The sequence below is a fragment of the Diceros bicornis genome, chromosome 5 (genome assembly GCF_020826845.1).
Source record: "Diceros bicornis minor isolate mBicDic1 chromosome 5, mDicBic1.mat.cur, whole genome shotgun sequence".
In the NCBI taxonomy this organism is placed as follows: Eukaryota; Metazoa; Chordata; class Mammalia; order Perissodactyla; family Rhinocerotidae; genus Diceros; species Diceros bicornis.
This window is the reverse complement of record NC_080744.1, coordinates 44711333-44731865: the sequence shown is the minus strand read 5'-3', so window position 1 is coordinate 44731865 and position 20533 is coordinate 44711333. Positions and strand designations below refer to the sequence as shown.

Here is a 20533-nt window from a genome sequence, read left to right as displayed (position 1 = left end):
TGCCCCTCCCCATCATTTGCATTTTCCACATAACACTATTAATATTAACCTCCACAGCCCCTTATTTTGTTATTTCCAATAATCCCAAGTTCATATAGAACTGATAATGTAGCAAGCCCCAAGTATAATAATAGGCAGACTACTCCCAACTTTCTGTCTAGTTTCCAGCCATTAAAGTGAACTGCTAAGAAAAGAAAAATAATTGAAATGTTGAGAGAGATGGTTATATAAGTTAGTCCTCTGCTGTTCACTTCTATAGGAGCTGATGCATTTATAAATGCAGTTTTAATAAACCATGGAACACCTAGGCACAGCATATCAAACACATTGGATCCCACGATGTTAGACATAGCCATATCTCCTTTGCCTGCAAAAAAAAAGCATGTTGTTAAAATGTGCATACCAATACTGTATTTTATTAATAAGCTTCATGAAAAGAACACTGGATACTTTGTTGGTTTTGGAAAATTGTTGTATTAGAGCAAAAGTCTTACTTAATTTGTATTTTTTAATTTTGTGGGGGTTAGTATTTAAAGTCTTAACGTTTATTTATCTAATAATAATTATCTTTATTTATTAAACCATTTTTCAGTAAGGTATGTAGATTACTTGTTGCTTTTCATTCTAATTTAATGTGGTTAATTACAATTTAATGCACATTTCAGATGAATATTACTTGGGGGATTAGATTTAGTGAAATTAATTTGCTATTAAATAGTAAATCCTTCCTCTTGAGTCACTCTTTATTTTTGTTCTAAGTACATTACTGAGGAGATGAATATTTTTAAAGATACCTTTGTTGAGTGTTTCAGCCAGGCTTGAAGAATGGGCATTGCAGCTTCCTGAGGGACCTAGTTCTTACCTTTTCTTGCAACCAACACACTTGTAATCGTGTCTGGTATGCTTGTTCCTGCTGCTAATAAAGTAAGTCCCATTACTGTATCTGGAATGTCTAATGTTTCCCCTGTAATAAACATAGATATTACAAGTTACAAATATTATAGATTCACTAACCATTCTCTGCAGATATTTTCTTCCTGAACAAAAAGAAAATAGGCACGTTTAGATTTCAGAACCAATATGTACTTATATTTTAGCTAGCAAAGTATTTGAATAAGATTGGTAAATTGGGTAACACAGGTAATACAGATTTTTAATGACAGATATCTAAAGATATTTAATAGACACAATTCTACCAAGGAGTAATCCCCTACCTGGTATGGCTTATAGAAGTTTTGGATGTCCAAGTGTTATCTCATCAAGGCTGTTGCTTAATATATGCTGATGAGATTGGTCATTTTCTCTTTTTTTTTTTTAAAACATTTTCTTGAAGTGGTCAGAGTTAAGCAAATTGTTTGTAGCAATTTTTAAACTGTAAATGTGTTAACATAGTATATACATTTTTTAAGTCTTGCTTTAGTGATATACCTTAATTTAGTGTTTTCTTTGGGAAAGTACCATAAATCTGAGGAAAACAAAATAGGGTTCTACTTGAGTCTTTCTGACACTATGGTCCCAATTTATTAATGCTTCTGTTAAATTTCATGTCCGTTCATCATTTTTCAGAAATGTATTCGTTCTGGGAAACAGAATCAGAAGGAAGTTAAAAAAAAAAAGTACATGTAATTGCTCTTTTAATTTTGTAATTGAAAACTTGCTTTAGAATCTCTTTTCTTATTTTTTTCTTAAAACGTCAATTAAAAGAACTTTAGCATATTTATTGCATGCTTATATATTGATATTGAAATTGTAATTGGCTTTTAATTTTTGTTCCTGGTTTGCTAGAGTTCATATGTACATAAATAACACTAATATTTATCATCTTGGGGGCTGTTCTATGATCTATTACTTGATTTTGCTCTTTTCCTGCTTTCCTAATGTCAAATATAATCTGGCTGAGAAAATCTAGAGAGATTTAATATACAAGCTAATTGGACTTTTCCTTCTTCATTAAAAAAAAAAAAAAGAAATATTTTAGTTTTTGCAAGCATACTATTCTAAGTCACTTATTAATTTGGGAAAAGTCAGAGATAAGCAAACTTTTTTTGTGAAAGACCAGATAGTAATTATTTTAGGCTTTGCAGGCTATATGGTCCCTGTTGCAGTTATTCAGCTCTGCCAATGTAGTGTGATAGCATCCATAGATAATATGTAAACGAATGGGTGTGATCGTATTGAGTAAAACTTCACTAGCAAAAACAAGAGACTGATTGATTTGGGCACACAGGTGATAGTTTGCTCACCTCTGGTATAAGTCCATTCAAGTTAACCTTTTTGGAAGAAATTCCTGATTTTTGGTTCTATGTTTATATTCAGTTTTTCCTTCAGGACCAGGAATTCTGTGGGACTAGAGCTGATTATGGCCAAGTAGTAATAGTTAAATCTTAATCATGAAGGTAGTAGAAACCTAAAATGAAACTTTATTTTATACCCTTTTCACTCATTTCATAGTACGTTTATATTGCCATATTAGAAAGCAAAATAAAATGTAATCTAGTTAAAACAGTGAGCAGTCATCATTTTTCCAAAACACTGGCACCTTGCAATATTTTTCATTATGAAATGGAATTCAATATAAAGAGTATGTTGTGGACCCCATGCAATATGATTTAATTATTAGCATAATAGAAAGATATCCCGTGAGTTTGATTTCATTTATAAGATGATCCCTTGACTAGTACCCCTGGGCTGTATAATAGTGAGAATATAGTTGATATATAATATGCAGCTAACAAAACTGAATGATCTTGTTGGTATATTCATATTTAATCTTTTTGTAAATAGTGCTAATCTTTAGTCTTTGCTGAAAAAGAAATTTGCTCCTTAGCTAGACTACTTTTAGTGAATATATGGAGTTCTTATATGCAACTGATTATTTTCTTTTTAAATTGTGCTCTTGTACTTAAGATACATACCAGTTATTGTGACCATCCAAACCAGGATATATGTAAATGCAGATATCCATAGTGCCGACATGAAAAAAGTTATCACAAAATAATTTTTCCAAAACTTTCTTCTACAATCTGGTGTGGTTAGAAAAAGTAATGTAATAATAGGAAGGGTTAGTACCCAAAAAATTCTTTTTAAGTCTGCTTCAGGCATATTGAAAACACTTGGTGGATCTGTTGAGGAAAAATTAAATGATTTTGAGTTTTCTCAAATGGCTGATTAAGTTGGAAATGTCCCTTTAGAAGCTATATTGAAATGAATTAGCTGTGTCAGTTTTTAAGAGGCTATTTAAAACATTTGAATACCTCGTTACTGATATTGCTGGCAAAAAAAAAGTAATTGAGAATTTAGGGCAGACTGTAAAATGTGATACTCAGTATTTCTTGATTTGGGGCCTTAAATCCGTCAAAATATCTTGAGTCATTTGCTAAATATGTTAGAAATAATGTTTATGAAGTATCAGTTGGACATCTCTTGGTTTTCTACAACGTGGATGGTCTTTAGTAACTTTTTCTGCTTATGGGATTAACCTGGCTTGTACCTTATCTTCTCCAGTTCTCTCCACTTGCCAGTGCTGATGATGCCTCTAGCCTGCCCTATGTATCAGATAATGCATACTTAGGGAGTGTAAAATAATTATGGCATAACCTTTTTATTAAGTTGAATATTTCATTCTAATTCTCATTGTAAGTAATTTTGGGGGGCTTGTTTCATTATTTTCGTTCATTAATTTACTAAATTCAGAATTCACAATTCTTAGAAAGAACCTTTAAGAAAATAGGAACTAGTATAGAATCTATAGTGTAACTTTTAAAACTTGAGTCTGTTTTTTATTCAATTTGTTTTATTAAGTTAGTGCAAGACAATAATAATATATTGGATAAAAATGGGAATTCACTTTAAAATTGTTTGAAGTTTATATGGCATTTACAAAATAATGTACCCCTATATTGGATCAAGTCACATTATAACTAATGCTAGTAAAATAACTCATACAAAAAATGTGCCAAGCCTCAGCCAATGGGCCATTAAGTAATATTAGATATAATTTTAGTGTAATAAAAAAATTTAGACTGGTTCTTTTGAGTTTCTTGTTATAAAATTTAACTTAGAGATATATGTTTTGTACCTGAAAGACTAGAAACTAATTTTTGTAAGAAGGGGAAAAGTCATGTTTTAATTTTTTTTAGGTAGTAAATTAGAATAAGTTCCCTCCTAGTGTACTTAATTAAATTTAGAATCTGTTTCATACAACCGCTTTATACAAAAATAACCCGTAAATTTATATTTCTGGCCACAGCTGAATTTTACTTCCTAGTAAACATATTAACTATATGTTTTGCTACTGCTTCAAATGACAAATATTTAAAACTCAACTGTTGCCTTCTTTTTCCCCACACCAGCCCTTTTACCTAAATTCCTGGGTTTTATAAGTGGTATTCCCGTTTTCTCAGTCATGATCAAAGCCTTAGAATTGTCGCTGCTCCCTTTTCTGGCCCCATCCAGTTCTTCAGTTACCTAGTCTTGGTGATGCTTCCTGTGCATTGTCTCACCTCTGTTCTCTATTGTTCCCACTGCCTTCACTCTGTCTAGGCATTTACCAAACACATCAGCTATTTTAGTAGCCTCTTACAGACCTCCATGTCTTTTATCCTGTATTTCAGTTCTAATAATTTCTCTGCTTACAAACCTGCAAAGACTCTTACACTAGCGTTTAGGACCCTTCATATCCTAATCCTTTCTATCCACCTTTCCTCTGATCCCTTACTATGCATATTCTGTGCTCCAGTTATGCTAGTACTTCAGCAGGCCTTTTGCTCATATTACTTCCTTGGCATCACTCCATAGAATATACTTTACTCTTATCTCTGCATGATTTACATAATAAAGACTTCAGTAGCTGTTACTTATTGATCAGTCATAAATCACATCATCAGTTAAAATTTGACCTATTCTGCAAGGCTCAGTTTAAATGCTCCCTTCTCTGTGATAATCTTTCCTGTCTAACCATCCTCATCAAGTTTTATACAATCTGTCCTATTTAGGAACCAGTTACACTTTATTTCTTTCTCTTTATAGCACTTAAGCCTTCATATTTTAGCTATTTTGTTTTTTCCTACAGTATTGAAAGATTCTTAAGGATGGGAACTGCCTCTTCATCATCTCTGAATCTCCAGTGTCATTTATATAATAAATATATAGTATTTGCTGCATTGAAATGAGATTCTTAAGTTTTTCTAGTGCATAGACTTAATAGTGGGCAGGATGTGGTTCTTACCTTCAGAAACCTCACTAAGACCATGTAAACTTATAGAAAGCTGGGAGTAGCCAGAATCTTCGTGAAATATTCCACTATCAGTTCTTGATTGCCGACGGATGAATGGTTGACCCTCATCTTCCCATCCCATCAGTGGCTGTTGTTCACTTCTCTCCTCCATAGCTTTGGCAAGACAGGTGCAGCAAGGACTGCATTTCTTTATAATATATTGGTTAATTTTAATGTCAAAACACAGCACCAAAACATATAATCCGTATATCAAAAGCAGTAAAGTTCCTTCATACCTATAAATTAGAGAAATTTGTATGTTTTTAAAATAAAAACAAAAGTTGTTTTCGAGTTAATAGCTTTTGGGCGGTGTCTGCTTAATAACTTTCTAATGCAGCAATAGAACAATCAAAGAAACATTTCTAGATATATTTTGGTTTTATAGATGTGTCCAAACTTGGTTACAGCATTATTAGAAACTTATTGATAATAGCTTGCCACTGTCCTTTCTATGTTTCAAAAACAAAAAACCCAAAAGACAAAAAAAGGATTGTAAACTCATTGTCTTCATTTGTAGATTCCTTCCAAATGGTAGGCATAAAAAATGCTTTGAAAATAATAATAATTGTAGATTTCAAAATAAAAATGAAACTAATGAATAGTCATGGGCATTTTCCACCTCAATTTATTGGCAGAATACATTCCCCAAATATGTAATAATTATAAAAGAATATAATATTTGTTCATTTCAGCTATGTCTATTCAAGTTTTCTGGTATAGGAATTTTGTGTAAAATACTGAGAAGATTTAGACTTTGGCTGGGGCTTTTCAGGGTGCTATACAGAGATTTTTTTGGTGATTTTAATGTAACTGAATTTGGCTTGTATTCACAAGAAAACAAGGATATTCTCAAAAATAAAATTATTACCTTAGACACCGAGAACTGTTTCCCTATACTCTGCTTTCCTATTTAAAGAATTGTGGTTAGCTAATGGCATCACATTTGAACCTTGCATTTACCCCTTGTAGCCAGGAAGTCTCTGCTCCAGCTGAAAGCACCGAGTTCTTGATTTCCCCAATGGAGGGAGCATTAGCTTAGGTACTTTCACAGTCACCGTCTCCTTACAGACAACTGCTGAGTCTCAGAAGGATCCCTACTGTGACCAACAGTCTTTCTTTGGGATGATTCATTTAGAGATTTTGCTCACTGCTAGATTTTGTTTCTTGATAGCTGGTATTATGCAGGGCTGCTAAGTTGTAGTACTCCAGAGGGTGCCATTTACATTGTTTTCTGTTTTTTTGGTGTCCTCTGGCATTGTGCAATGCACAACCTCTTTGGCTGTGTGTTTTACATTTCTTTATCCCTTATGATTCCTAGCATAGTGATAAATACCTAATAGGTACTTGGTGCTTATTAGCTGAGAAAGTTATTTGTCCACTAAGTCACCCCCTTTTTCATTTTCTTGGAACAGCAAGGCACAGGGAGATTACAAGGAAAGCAAACAATTTTTAATATTGAAACATAAACATTGTTGGTTCTCAGAGGAAGAAGGCTATAGTTCCTCTTGCTAAGTGAACATCAGAGAGAAAGTTGGGGGCATTTAAAGCGACTTCTTTTATTTCCTCCATCATCTTCTCTCTCTAATCTTGTGACCATGACCACTTCTAACTGAGGCAAAGTCAACAATAACCCAATAGATGAAAAAGCCGACTGTTGGGGCTTTAAGGGACAACAAAAGTTGGGAGACTTTCTGAACAGGCAGTCAGTGGGGAGAAGGAAAGGTGGTAATATCCAGTAATTAGACAAAAAAGGAGACTGACGTGATTAAAAAGAAATTGCAAAGAAGGAAGAACTCAACCAATTGTGATGAGGAAGTTAGCTCAGAAAACTGATAAGTGACTGAAATAACATTTCTGAAAAAAATGTTACTAAACCATCCGAATTTCATAAAATCCCCTATGTAATTCTGTTTTACATAAGAGTAATGACTATTTCAAGCTTACCAATAAACCTGGTTGTCGAATATTATGCCAAGAATTGCCGCTACACTGATCGCATATGCTGCACAGTCCCTGAATAGGGGCCAACATGATATCGTTGAAACCTGTGAAGGGATAGTTAATTTACTCTTTCCGTTACACTGTAACTTCTTCAAGTATGTGCTTAGTGTAATACTAAAATTGTTTGTATATTTGTAGCTAGATATTGTTATCTTTTGCATATTGCTAAGAGAAAAAGGAATTTTAAGAAAAATTTTAAGAAAAAACCTACTTTGATTTTCATAAATTTGACCAAAAGCTATTTGTGGGTTAACTTTGAATTGAATACATGTTGTTTTTCTACTGATTAATAAATTTGATTGAACACAATACTAGTGCCTTGTTTATTGTAGACTATAAACAGTTCTTATAATTTGTCCAGACAATATATTTTGTTGAATCAAGTTTTCTTACACACCACATTAGATAGCAAGCCACAGGCTGCACAGATGCCAAGGAGATTATAACTTGCAGATCCGAGAATGGTGCTAATACCGATGTCTCCCTTTGTGATAAATACACCTATGAGCAAGATAGTAGCTAGGTTAGTGTTGACTTGAAGATAAAATCACGTCGAGTAAGCAAAAAATATAAGGAGCAATATTTACCTAGGAAAGCAGTAACTAATTCAGGAGCTGAACTACCGGCTGCCATAAAAGTTGCACCTGCAACATCCTGAGACAATCCAAGGGCTAAAGACAAATGAAATTATGTTATGCCTGGTAAAGTGACAAATGAGAGAGTGTGTCCTTATAACTAAATACAATAGTTATTCAAAGCTACAGCTTCACAGAAAAGCCCTAATATTGACTTCAACTGGGAAAATAAAACATGCAGGTTAAAAAAATAGAGGCATCCCGTGTTTTGCTTTCTTTATGAATTCGCTACTTAATGCTTCTGTAGAAAGGGAGAGAGGTCAGGAGACTTGGAGCTATGCTGCAACTCAGTATTCTGAGTGCCAAGATTTGGGATCTTTTAGGACCCGGAAAAGATTCCTTTCTAGCTGTAGGGCTGCTAAGTGTGTAGCAACAGCACAACTTCAAAATCACACTGACAACAGTGCTCCAATAGGAGCTGAGAAAATAAGGTAGTTCAGGTATCCTAATCCAAGTTGAAAGGGGAGAAAAAGTGAATATTGGTAGTTTTTAAGATCTATAAATGAAGCTGAATTAAGGAGCTTATTCACAAATTGGCAATTTCAACCATGTCTAAATACAAATGCGAGTAATTAACTAAAAACCAAATAAAGTTTAATTATAGTCTATTGATTATAGTCTATTGATTTAAAACATGGAACCATTAAAACTTTGCTCTAGAGTAGCAAATATAAGAAAATTCTATTCAAATAATTTGTGTATATCCCCCAAACTTACAAGCATTCAAATCCGTTATTCTCAGTGATTGATGGGCTGAGAGTCTTACGAAATTTTTGGCCTTTCAATTTTAGAGCTAAGGAACCTTCTATGGAAGGAAAGGAGCAAGCCATGTTGAAGAAACTACCTTGTTTTGGGAAGGCTGAGACACAGTTGCACCAGAAATTCCCAACCAGGCTTTGCTGGTAGACTAAAAGCCAATAGAAGTAGCATGCTGGGCGTTAAATTATTTGCCCTAGGTCACAAAGTGTCAAAGTTAGAACTAAAATTCAGGTTTCCAGGGCTCTTGATAGCAACTTTTGGTTGATGTTTATTGTTTACTGTACCTCTTGATTCTTGACACTCCAGTCTTCCCGGACCCTCAAACTCCGGTGTGTTTGGTTGAGTCCCTGTCACCTGTGGTCAATATTTCCTTATTACTTCCTGCCTGTGGGGACCACTTCCTGTTGCTCACTCTCAGGTCCACCTCATGTTCTACTTCTCTGCTGGGAGGGACATCTGCATTTGACCTTACTGATTCCTTTTTTTCCTCAGTGTGGCAGATTGTATTTACAAAAATGGCTACAATGTTTCTGTTCACATGTTATTCCAGAATCTTTTCATTCCTTGTCAAAAAATAAAAGGTGGTGTTTATGTGTCCTCCTGAGTCTAGATTAGCCTTTGTAGATGAGCCTTTGTGACTCCTTTGACAATCAGAGTATGGCAGAGCTATAATATCTCCAAGGCTAGGACGTAAAAGGTGACAAAACTTTCTCATGGTTCTCTCCCTAGGGACATTTGCTTTAGAGCCCTAAGCCACCACATAAAAACTCTGGCTGCTTTGAAACTGCCATACTGGGGAGACCTTATGAAGAGCCCGTATCTGTATAGAAATAGAGATGCCTGAGGAACCCCTGCTGTTTCAGCCTCCAAATTTCGAATCTTCTCATCCCAGGCACCAGACATGTGAGGGAGGGAGCTTTCAGATAATTCCAGTCTTCTATTCTGACTAGAACTGCATGACACACCTGTGCAAGAACCACCTAGTTGAGTCCAGTAAACCCCCAAAGCTGTGAGGGGTAATAAAATGTTTTAAGTCACTAAATTTGAGGTGATTTGTTAAGCAGCCGTTGATAATTGGAACATTTGGCTATTATTCATTTATTTACTACACTTACTGAATACCTACTATACCAGATGCTTTTTTATGTGCTAGGAATATGGCAGAAAAACCAGACAAATGTTTGTGCTCTTTTGGAGCTTTAATTCTAGTGAGAGGGAACAGACAAACTATGTGTTAAGTTAGTGAGAAGTGGCAAGGAGCAAAAGCAAGGAGAGGGATGTAAAATGTCGTGGAGGAAGGATTGTAATTTTAGATTGGATAACCATAAAGAACTTCACAGAGAAGGTAACAACTAAAGACTTGACGGTGAGGAAGCTACCACACATACAGCTGGGGTAAGAGGATTCCAGGCAGAAGGAGTGCGTGCAAAGGTTCTGAGGTGGAAGCTAGCCTGTGTGTTTAAGAAATAGAAAAAGGCCAGTGTGTCTGGAATAAAGTGAGTGAAGGGATAGCAGTAGGTGATAAGGTCAAAGGTAATGGGTGGCCAGATCATGTAAGACCTTGTGGATCCTGCTAAAGACTTTGGCTTTTATTCTGAAAGATATGGAAAGTGCTTGGAAAGTCATCCACATACTGCCTGCTGGTGATACCAGCCCCAGTCATCCTTTTTATCTTGGGGTTATTTGGTCTCAGAGGCCCAACCAGCTCTAGTCTGAGTGGTTTTGCCACCTGTTAAGCCTCCATTGTGAAAAGTCCTCTCAGGGTAGTTGGAATGATCTAACCCAGGCTCTCCATCCTATTCCTCAGTATTTGTCTTTGGTCATGTTGCTTGATGAACATCTACCTGCAGTGACTAATGAAGGGAGAGAAGTAATATTTTGTGTAACATATTTCATAGCATTTCTTTTACCGGTTAGAATGAGATTTTATGTATATACATATATAAACACTTATTACAGCTCTGTGATGTATAGTAAGACCAATTGGCCATAAAATTTAACATAGAACAAGATAAAGTATGTTGCACTGATTAACTTTTTTCACTTTAGAAATGAAGTAAATATCTTACATTCATAATATACAATTCACTTTCATATGCATAATTTAATAATCTCAACTATCCTCAGATATGAGTGGTGGTATTTCCATTTTTTGAATAAAGAAACAGGTCAGGGAGTTAAGTAACTCAAAGTTACATGGATAGTAAGGATCTTAAATGTGAGGAGTTAGGGCATAAACCCTAAGTCTATTGGTTTTAAGTCCAGTGCTATTTCTCTTTCACCACAGAGACCCAATACAAGAATGGCACTTAGGCAGGCCAATTATAACATGGTGGGTGATGGAGTTACTTTTTTCCGTGCCTCGTGGCACTGGCATGTGACTAACCCATTTCATTTTTTTCCTAGGGGAAAAAATAGTGACTGGGAGTCAGGAATACTTTGGAAGTTTTCCAGCATATTCCAGAGAATGTATAAATTTGGTGAAATTGGATATTATCATGAATTCTCTTCTCAAATCAAATCAGGGCTAGATAACATGTGGAGGAAATTGAAAGAGAACAAAATGCTTTATCTTGAAGTAACTGCCCCAACTTGGTGCAGCTGAAGAGTGAATGACCAATCTTCATTTAATGCTAGCAGAAGAATGCTTCGTTAGAAAAATTCAACCTCAAGAGAGAGAATGTGATCTATTGGGCTGTTGCAAGGTAGGAAAATAGGTGGCCCTTTCAAACACTTTCACTATTAAAAGGCAGTAGCAGTAAAGCTTGTTGCTATTCACTGGGCTCTAATTGAGTTATGAAAGGAAAGTGTATGAAAGGAACTGTGTAGATGGATGTGTAAAACTTCAAAGATATTTTAACAAGTTACATCTTAGGGTTCTAAGCATATTTTGTAAAATGGTTTATACCTTTGAACTTTAGAATAGACTGGCTTTGTCTTCACTGACCTTTAGGTAGCATTTCTCTCTGCTTTAGTTTATTATTAAAGATAAATTGTTCTCGTATTTTCTTCCCCAGAGCTATTACTTCCTGCCTCTCCCCCCACCATTACTTTGAAGGAAAAATCACATTTCCTTCAGGAGATAGTAGAAACGGTCAAGGTGAGTTTTCTTTATAGGTTTAGAAAGCATTATGTTGTTTATATAAAGTGCAACTTTATGATAATGAACTGATTACTAAAACTCGTGACTTTTTCTTAAGTGTGTTCTATAATGCCGTGTTGGAAAGTTTATAAAGTTTTGAAAATCCCCTTCCGGAAATATAATGTAGAAGGATGAGTTTTAAACTAAAATGGAGACCTGGATTCTGGCTCTGCTAGTAACTTAGTATGAGACTTTAGACAAATTTAGACAAGACTTGTATTTTGTCTTCTGTAAAATGGAGATTTGGACTACACAATCTTTAAGTATATTCCAATTTTATCAACATTTACTCAAAATGTAGAATATGAATTCTATGCCTCAAGACTCTATACCACTTTTCTTTTTTTTTTTGGTGAGGAAGATTTGCCTGGAGCTAACATCTGCTGCCAATCTTCCTCTTTTTGTATGTGAGCCGCTGCCACAGCATGGCCACTGACAGATGAGTGGTATAGGTCTGTGCCAGGGAACCAAACCCAGGCCACTGAAGCAGAGTGCACCGAACTTAACCACTAGGCCACTGAGGCTGGCCCTCTATACCACTTTTTATTGTTAAATTCCTGTTATAATAATAAAATACTACATAATTAAAAATTTAGAAGACAGAGGGGAAAATGGAGGAAGAGTCACTTAGACTTTACCATTGTATTTTAATCACTGCTATCATTTTAGTGTATTTCCAGTCCTTTTCACAATGTACATTTTGGTAAAGTTACAGCCAAAGGCTATAGGCAGTTTGGTATCCTCTGGCACAATTTTAACAAGTCCTCAATGATAGGAAATTTTGATGCTTTGTGAATGGATTAGAGTTTTAGAAACAATCAAAAGTCATTCAGACCCAACTCTAGTGACTAGGGTGGGTAGTCATGCTGAGTAATTCTATTTTGGGTCCAAAATGAAGTGTGACTGCAAACCAGTGTTTTTTATAATTTGCAAAACTGGTTCTGACATTAATTTCAAATATATTTCTAGAAATATTTTGAGTAAAGTCTGCATTGTTGGAATAAATGCCTAGCCTTTCACTGCACAACTGCATGTGTTTGCTCTGTGATGTTTTTAACAATAAATAAAAACAATTTGAGTACTTTATAGTTGCCACCTCACATTTTGTCTGAGCTATGATGGAATAAATTCTGAAACACTGTAGCATGCTTTTAAAGGCCTGATTCTACTGAAAAAGAAGGACTCCTCGCACCCCCAATCTAACAGCTGTAATAGTACCATGGATTGCCACCTTGCCTAAGCCTATCATCGAAAACATGTGTAAGACATTTTATCTCCAAACCTCACAATTACCTGAGTTTTGGTTCCATAACTTGCCCAAAGTCACAAAGGTAGTAATTGCAGATTTGGGATGGGCACCTAGGTCTTTTTGACTTCAAAAAGCTGCTCTTTCCATTATCCATGTAGGTAAAGTGAAGAGATTAATATGTAGCTTTATTATGATTATGATTACCAATGCTAGTTCTTGCAACAGCATCCTGGTAATATCCAGACGACTTGGCACTTATTTAGATCTATATGCCTGAGGTAAATTTAGATGCAATCCAAGGGGACCAAAATTTACATCAGAGAGAAAAGAAAAACAAAGATGATGAAAATGCTCTTAAGAGGAGGATGAGTGCTGTGTGGCAGGGAGGAAGCACTATTCTTAGATTCTTTGTTCTTTGGGAAGGCTCTGCCTCTGTAAATTTCATGAGGATTAAGAATCAAACAATCCCCTGAAACTGTAGGCTCTCCAAATGCCATACTCACAGAATTATTCAACTCCCTTTCAATTTTATCAATTTAGAACCAATTCTACCTGGAATTAAAACTTGCATTTCTTTCTTATTGTCTGTTTCCAAAACATAAAGTAGAACATGGGCAAATATTAGTTCAAAGCAGAGTGAGTAAAAACAATTTTTTAATAAAAAAGTAAATAATTTATTTAAGTGTGTTTACCCAAAACCTTATTAAGATCATTTTTACTTAAGACACGTTGTACCTCAAAGGATCAGCATGGTGCAGGGGTTAGAATTTCTAACCAAATAGTATATTAGTATAACATTTAAAAAGAAAAGTTTGACAACTAGCTCATTGTGGACTGTGGGCTATAGCAAGTACCAATCCTAAGGAGTTCTCAGTTTTCTAGGTAGTTAAGTTGGAAAAAGGTAAAGAAAGTAGCTCTACACAATGGTTAAATAACTCTAGGAGATCCTCATTATGTATCAAAAAGATATGTAAATAGAATTTGTTTTGGTTTTATGCTGAACTTTTGTGTTTCTAACAATGAACTGCTTATAGAGGGCAGAGATAAAAGTCCTACTTGGGCTATAAGTTAATATAGTTTGTATTATATTTTAAATTTATATAATATATTAATTTATATTTAACTATAATTTAAAGATATCACTTTTTAAACAATAAAAGATTGCTAAAGATGGAATAAAATGGTATGGATTTTAATGTGAAAGAAATAGGAAGAATTCTAAACAGAATATTCCAGAGATCTTTAAGGTATAGTTTAAAGTTGCCACATGGATTGTTAGATCAAATAAAGGAATGGAGTTCATGAACTTACTCCCTACCTTGTGAAGTAGTACTTGCTTTTATTTGCCTTACTTGGTCTTCAAGCTCTAGCAGGTGCGCCCTAGATGTGATATTTGCCCTAAACATACTCATATTGACTTTGATCATTCACCGGCTCCACTTTCACCTTTCTTGAGTCAAGGATTCTAATCTCTATAGTCTGTTCCTGTGGAATAATGAACATTACTGAATGATTACTGTGTGCTAGGTCCTTGGTAAGCAGTTCTCTGGTATTTCCTCATATGTGTGGCACACAGTTCTAGGAACTAAGAGCTCTAATTACCCTCGTTGCACAGCTGAGATACCTGGATCAGAGAGAAGTTCAGCACTTTGCCCAAGCTAGTAAATGATGGGGCCAGGATTTGAACCTAGGCTGTTCTGGCTCCACGCGGACACTTTCAACCATTTCACTTTAGTAGAATGGCGCTCTAGCATATAATAGCATTCTCCCTCTCCAGCACCTCCAAGGATTCTCAACATTGTCATAGACCATTCAGCAAGTATATAGTAGAGATGTACAACAAAGTGGAAAAAGCGCCAAGCAAGTGATACCAGATATGACTACAAGGTCATGTGACTAACTTTACAAAGCAAGCATGGGAATTTTAGGCAAAGGTTTAAGTCAGGCTTATATCAATGACCAGATACCTCAGAGGCTCCCCTTTCTTCCTTGTTGTTTGGAATCCTCTATCTCTGTCTCTGCCTCTGCCTCTGTCTCTCTCTCACACACACACACATATAGCTTAGAGTGTCCACTCAGTACAGGTCTAGAGTGGCACAACTGGTGAGGAGGAGGGGCTCCCCTTAGGTTCATTCTTTGCCCCATTACCTCTAGCTCCCTTAGCTCTAACTTGGTCTCAGACCATGTTCACCCTTGTGATGACATCTTTTAACCTCTTCCCCTGTATCCTCATCCTATTTCACACCACAGAAACCAGGTCTTAATCTAAAGATAAGATGTCTTGGACAACCAGAGTGTGATTTTCTATTCCCTGTCTAATGTAGATTAATCTCACTTCAGATTCTTTCTGTGTTCAAAGAATCATCATTAGCCTCTTTTCCTAAAGAATCTAAGGGGATAAAAAAGAGGATAGGATTAGAGGAAGGGAGTATAGCAACAGCATTTTCTTGTATTGGTTCTACACAGTTAAGCAAAATGTCTCAGGTTGCCTAATAGAGGTATGTGCTTGCTTTTCCAGTGTTGAGAGGGGAGGAGAAGTTGTGTGACTTTTATGATCATGGATAGAGCAAGTGGAAGGGAAAGATCCTTGCTGGAAGTCTCATGTGATGGCGGCTCTAGAGGAAATTGCCAGACCAACATATTTAGCTACAGAAAGAGAAAGCACTTGCTTGGGTGAGCTAGGGCCTGGCCAGGGTGTCAGCAAGAGGCTCGGCTCTCCACCACCTCCAGCTTGTCCTCTGCCCAGAGTTTCCAGTCCTGAGCCTCTTCTGGTCTTCACCTTGCTGAAGACCCTTCTGCTGACCAAATGAACCACTGCTAGTGATTAGAGGAAGGTGTAATGGGGTGACAGGGCTGGGGTGGGCCAGGGACCTGCCAATTCTACCATGGTATTCTAGGCTGGGACTCAGAACATGTCCCCTACAGAAAGTCATTGCCTCATATGTGATGATTCGGTTCCATAGTACTATACTATGATCTCATGTATATCTTAGACAAAATGTTTAAACCTCAGAGTCTAATTATTGTGGGTAAGTGTTTATAACATTAATTCGCAACCTCTGTAGGTTGCCAAAAATCTAAACTGATTTTTTTAAGTAACTCATTGAATTCTCTTTATTTTGTAGTATACTCCCTCCATAGTTACGATGGGTATTTGATGTATTTTTTTGGTCAAATTTCCAGTGCCCTTGGGAGGAAAACACCTTTTAAGATTGTTCAAATAGAACAGTTCTTCTGAAACAACCATATTATGGCAGCTAATCTCAAACAAGGATATGTAAAATTATATTATACAGCAGTTGAGAACGTTCTTGGCTTTTGCCATTAGGGGCTGGGGCTCACCGTGTACTGGCTGTGTAGTTTTGAGAAATTACCTATCCTCTCAGCCTCAATTTCCTCATCAGTAAAATCAACCTAATAGTCTTTACTTTGTAGTGTTTTTGTGAAGACTAAATGAAACCATATGTATATTTAAGTTAGAACTATGTTTGGTCTTTCATAGTTGTTTTATGATAACTAATAAATAAATAATAACACTCTGATATATTGTGAGATGTTCCAGTAAACTGTTTTGAGGGTTATATTAATAATTATTTGTTGACAAAATGGGTAGAACTCAACGTTCATCAAAGAACTATCAGGAAATGTAAAGCATTTGCAGACTTTTCTGAAGCCAGTTTCCATGGATGTAAACAAATTCCAGGGAAATTGTTTTTTATTGCTGATGTCCTAATTTGGATGAGACCATGCTAGACCTTGAAAAGAGAAATGACAGAATTAATTTATAGGCATTTAAAAATGAATCGAGCTAGCACTACTTCTATCTCATTTTGTTGCCAGTGCTTTCAATACTCAAGACCAGGGTCAATTCTTAGTGGCTGAAGAAGATTTGGCAGTGGTGTAGGCATCCATCAATCACACATCCATAATAGCTGCTGTATTATATTGCAGAGCAAAGAGCAATCCACTTGAGAAATGCATGTTTGCTGATGATGTTTCAAAGTAGTTCTACAAGTGGCATGGTGGAAGTCATTATTATAGATATTCTATGAAGTCACTTAATGAAGATTATTCTGAAGTAACAGTCTAAATTTTAATGCAGTAGTTTCTTCTGCAGGGCTAGAAAAGTTATTTATTTATCACTCCCAAGACAATTTTTTATAAACAAAATTCTTGATGGATTTATTCTTTCAGTCAAATCATTGAAAAGGTGAAAGCCAAAAAAAAAAAAGTGATTTTTTTTATTTTCCAGGAAGATAAAGATTTTAGGTGGAATATAGTACCTTGAATTTTAAATTTCTTAGTTTTATATAATTGACATGATCTATTTAGTTTTTCTAATTAAAAGTGTGGTACTGACACAAGGATGAACAAATGGATTATTGCAACAGAGTTGAGAGCATAGAAACAGATCTACCTATATGTAAGAATTTAATATATGAAAATTGATCAACTTTTGGAAAAAATAGCATTGTATCCTATAGCAAAACGAATTCTCAGTGGAAGAAACAAATAAATGTAAAAAAGAAAAGAAACTATAAGTAAAAGAAAATATGACAGTTTTTCTGACTGACCTAGGGATAAAAAGGTCTTTCTAAGTATAAAACCAAAAGAAAATATTTATAAATTTATTAAAAAATATGTAAACTTCAATGTGATAAACACACAAAATACAAAAGCAAACAAAAAACCACGGAAAAGCATATGATGTAAAAATTATATTAGAAAAATGGTTAATATCCTTATATTTAAAAAAAAGTCTTGGAAATCAATAAGAAAAAGACAAATATCCCCCAATTAGAACATGGGCAAAAAAGCACAGAAGGAAAACCACAAATTTCAATAAACATATAAAATATTCAACCTCACAAATAATAAGATAAATGCAAATATTATAAAATGAAGTTCCATTTTAAAGCCATTAACAAGACATTTAAAATGATATTATTTGTGGTTTTCTAGAAGGGAGGCTACCACACATTTTGGAGGTTTAAGTTGGCACATCCTTTGCAAACTGCTTTAGGCAATGTGTAAGATAAACCTTAAAATATGCAGAGCTCTGCATCTTTACCAGGAAATGATCAGAGAAGTTTGCAAAGACTTTGTATAAGTACAGGCATAACATTATTTACAACAAAGAAATTAAAAAACGAATCAAATATTTAATGAGATCAATAATTTTTAAGATTATGATAAATTTCTACGGGGTACCTACTATGCATAAAAACCAGTGTTAGGTGCTCAAATCATTTACAGAATCGTGAACTGTCATGCTACCAATAAAAATCATGTTTTTGAAGAGTATTTAATAATAAGGGAAGATGTGCACAATAAAATATGTGGAAAAAGAAAAAGACTTCAAACCATATCTATACCATGATTCAGAAGACTGAAAGGAAATACACCAAATGGTAACTGGGAATCTCTGGATGATGGAAATGTGGGTGGTTTTACTTTTTTCTTCTATTTTTCTTGTATTTCATCAGTCTAAGTAAAAATACTACGTTAAATGTTAATTTAATCTCTATTAAGGAAAAATGTCTATGTCAATGTAAAATGTAATGTCAATGTAAGAAAATATATATTTACATCTACTTAAGTTAAATAATAATAATTACAATAAACATATGCTGACTTATTCTCTAAATTTTTTTATTAAACAAATATGTGTTGAGTGCCTCCACTATTGCCAGGTCCTGTTTTAGGTCCTAGGGTGTTTGGCCTAGAACATCACTAATACCCTGATTTCAGGGACCAGTGCACCAGTGAAAGACCTCTGCTCAGAATTCTGGGCAATGTACACGGCTGAAGGAATAAAACCCAGTGGCTTGCACTGGCAGATCTTATCTTCAGAAACCAGTAACTGAGCTTAACTTTTAATAACTGAATTTACAATTATCTGATGGCTGAGGTCACCTTACCTAGGATGCAGGACTTATTTATTTATTTATTGGTTCATAAGCATCAATTAGTTTCCTTACTGGCAGGAGGCTGGGAAAGGAAGAGGGGGGATGGTGGTCCTTAATGGCATTTGTTTATCCTCTATTTTTTTTTAAAAAGTTATAGCAATTTTACAGTAAAAATGAAAAATTTTCTTAAAGTATAAAATGGCAAGTATTAGGAGTCCATTATATTAGGAGTATATACCAAGTGCATGTATGTGAAAACTCAGAACAGTTTACTAACAGCCAGGCAGTGCAGTAGACAAATGGAAAGTTTCTGGAGCTAGGCAAGGCAGGATAGTAATAATTGCTGGGAACTTAATTAAAGATTAAAAACCACACACAAGCCACTTCCTTAAGACACAGGACCCCATGACACAGAAGTCAGTGCTCTGCAGCCAGTTGACATGGACAGAATTGTCACTGAGCTGTTTTAAAGACGGCCACTTAGGTGTGGCACAACCATTCTGGAAGGTTAGAGGGGAGATTTCCAGCCACTTACATTCACTGATGATTTCCAGGGAGGGTAGGAAGTACTCATCACAGACAATAGACACGGCCATGAACATGTAAAGGATAATTAGGAAGTAGATGATGATGCCACCCTCTGCGCGTTCCTGTTTTGTGAAAAACCCTTCAGGAAACTCTGATGATGAAGACATAACACATTGGGTGCTATTTCCTGGTGAGGAAAAGGAGGCGAAAGTTTGAAGGGTGTTGGAGTCACACATTCCAAGCCCACAAAGAGAGATTCCTTGAGAAAACTGTTAAGTGTAGGGTATCTGGGTGGAATTTAAAGAGCCCCGGTGAAAATGTATAATGATATAGTTGAAAACTATAATGATATAGTTGTAGATCCTTAAAAAAATTAGTCTTTGGGGCCTGAAAGAAAGTGCTTTAGGGAAATAAAGCATTTCTTTAATAAAGAAAGAAATGTCTGCTTTAGTTCTAAAAGGGAATTCTGAACCCCTCTTCCTCCTCAAGTAGAAACTATATGTCTGATGGCAAAGACTTCTAATATCTGTACCATTTCATTTTCCCATTTCAGAGCCCAAGTTGTCCACAGGCCTGCAAAGAATCATCTACTGTTGCAGAAAATTTCTAGGATGGAAGATTTTTTTTCATGATGAAGTCTCCGGCAATAAAACCCGGAGACTAGCCTGCTCCATGATGTCTGTGAATTATTTCGGAGCTATCTTTGAGAACTTATTTGAGGGATCAAAAGTGTTTGATATCCTTCCAAATGCTAAAAATCAGAGTAAAAATAGCAGGAAACATAAGCAAAAGTGAGTCAAGTGAGAATGTCCTTCTCTTTGTCCCTTCATCCGCATATGATGGCAGCAGCAGGGGTAGCTGACCCCAGTGTCCACCTACCTGAGGCCCTTGGGAGACGCTGGGGCAGGGAGGCACCCGGGGGAGGCAGGTGTGCAGTAGCCCAGAGGACGCCGAGCAGCAGAGCCCTTCTCGCCCACCTTGGGCTCCCTTTTGTCTGCATTTCTGCTGCGTTCTTACCGCAGCATGCAGCTTTGG

General features: G+C 35.7%; 1 protein-coding gene across 1 annotated transcript; it reads right to left on the bottom strand.

Moving 5' to 3' along the window:
• Positions 1–20: 20 nt before the first annotated feature.
• Positions 21–20498, bottom strand: SLC24A5 (solute carrier family 24 member 5). The gene is made up of 9 exons (XM_058541522.1): positions 20378–20498; positions 19506–19685; positions 7864–7947; positions 7674–7777; positions 7220–7320; positions 5228–5511; positions 2916–3122; positions 863–964; positions 21–367 (listed from the first exon to the last, which is right to left on the bottom strand). The coding sequence occupies exons 1-9, from the start codon at positions 20496–20498 to the stop codon at positions 45–47; spliced, it is 1506 nt and encodes a 501-aa protein (XP_058397505.1). The 3' UTR covers positions 21–44.
• Positions 20499–20533: the final 35 nt, after the last annotated feature.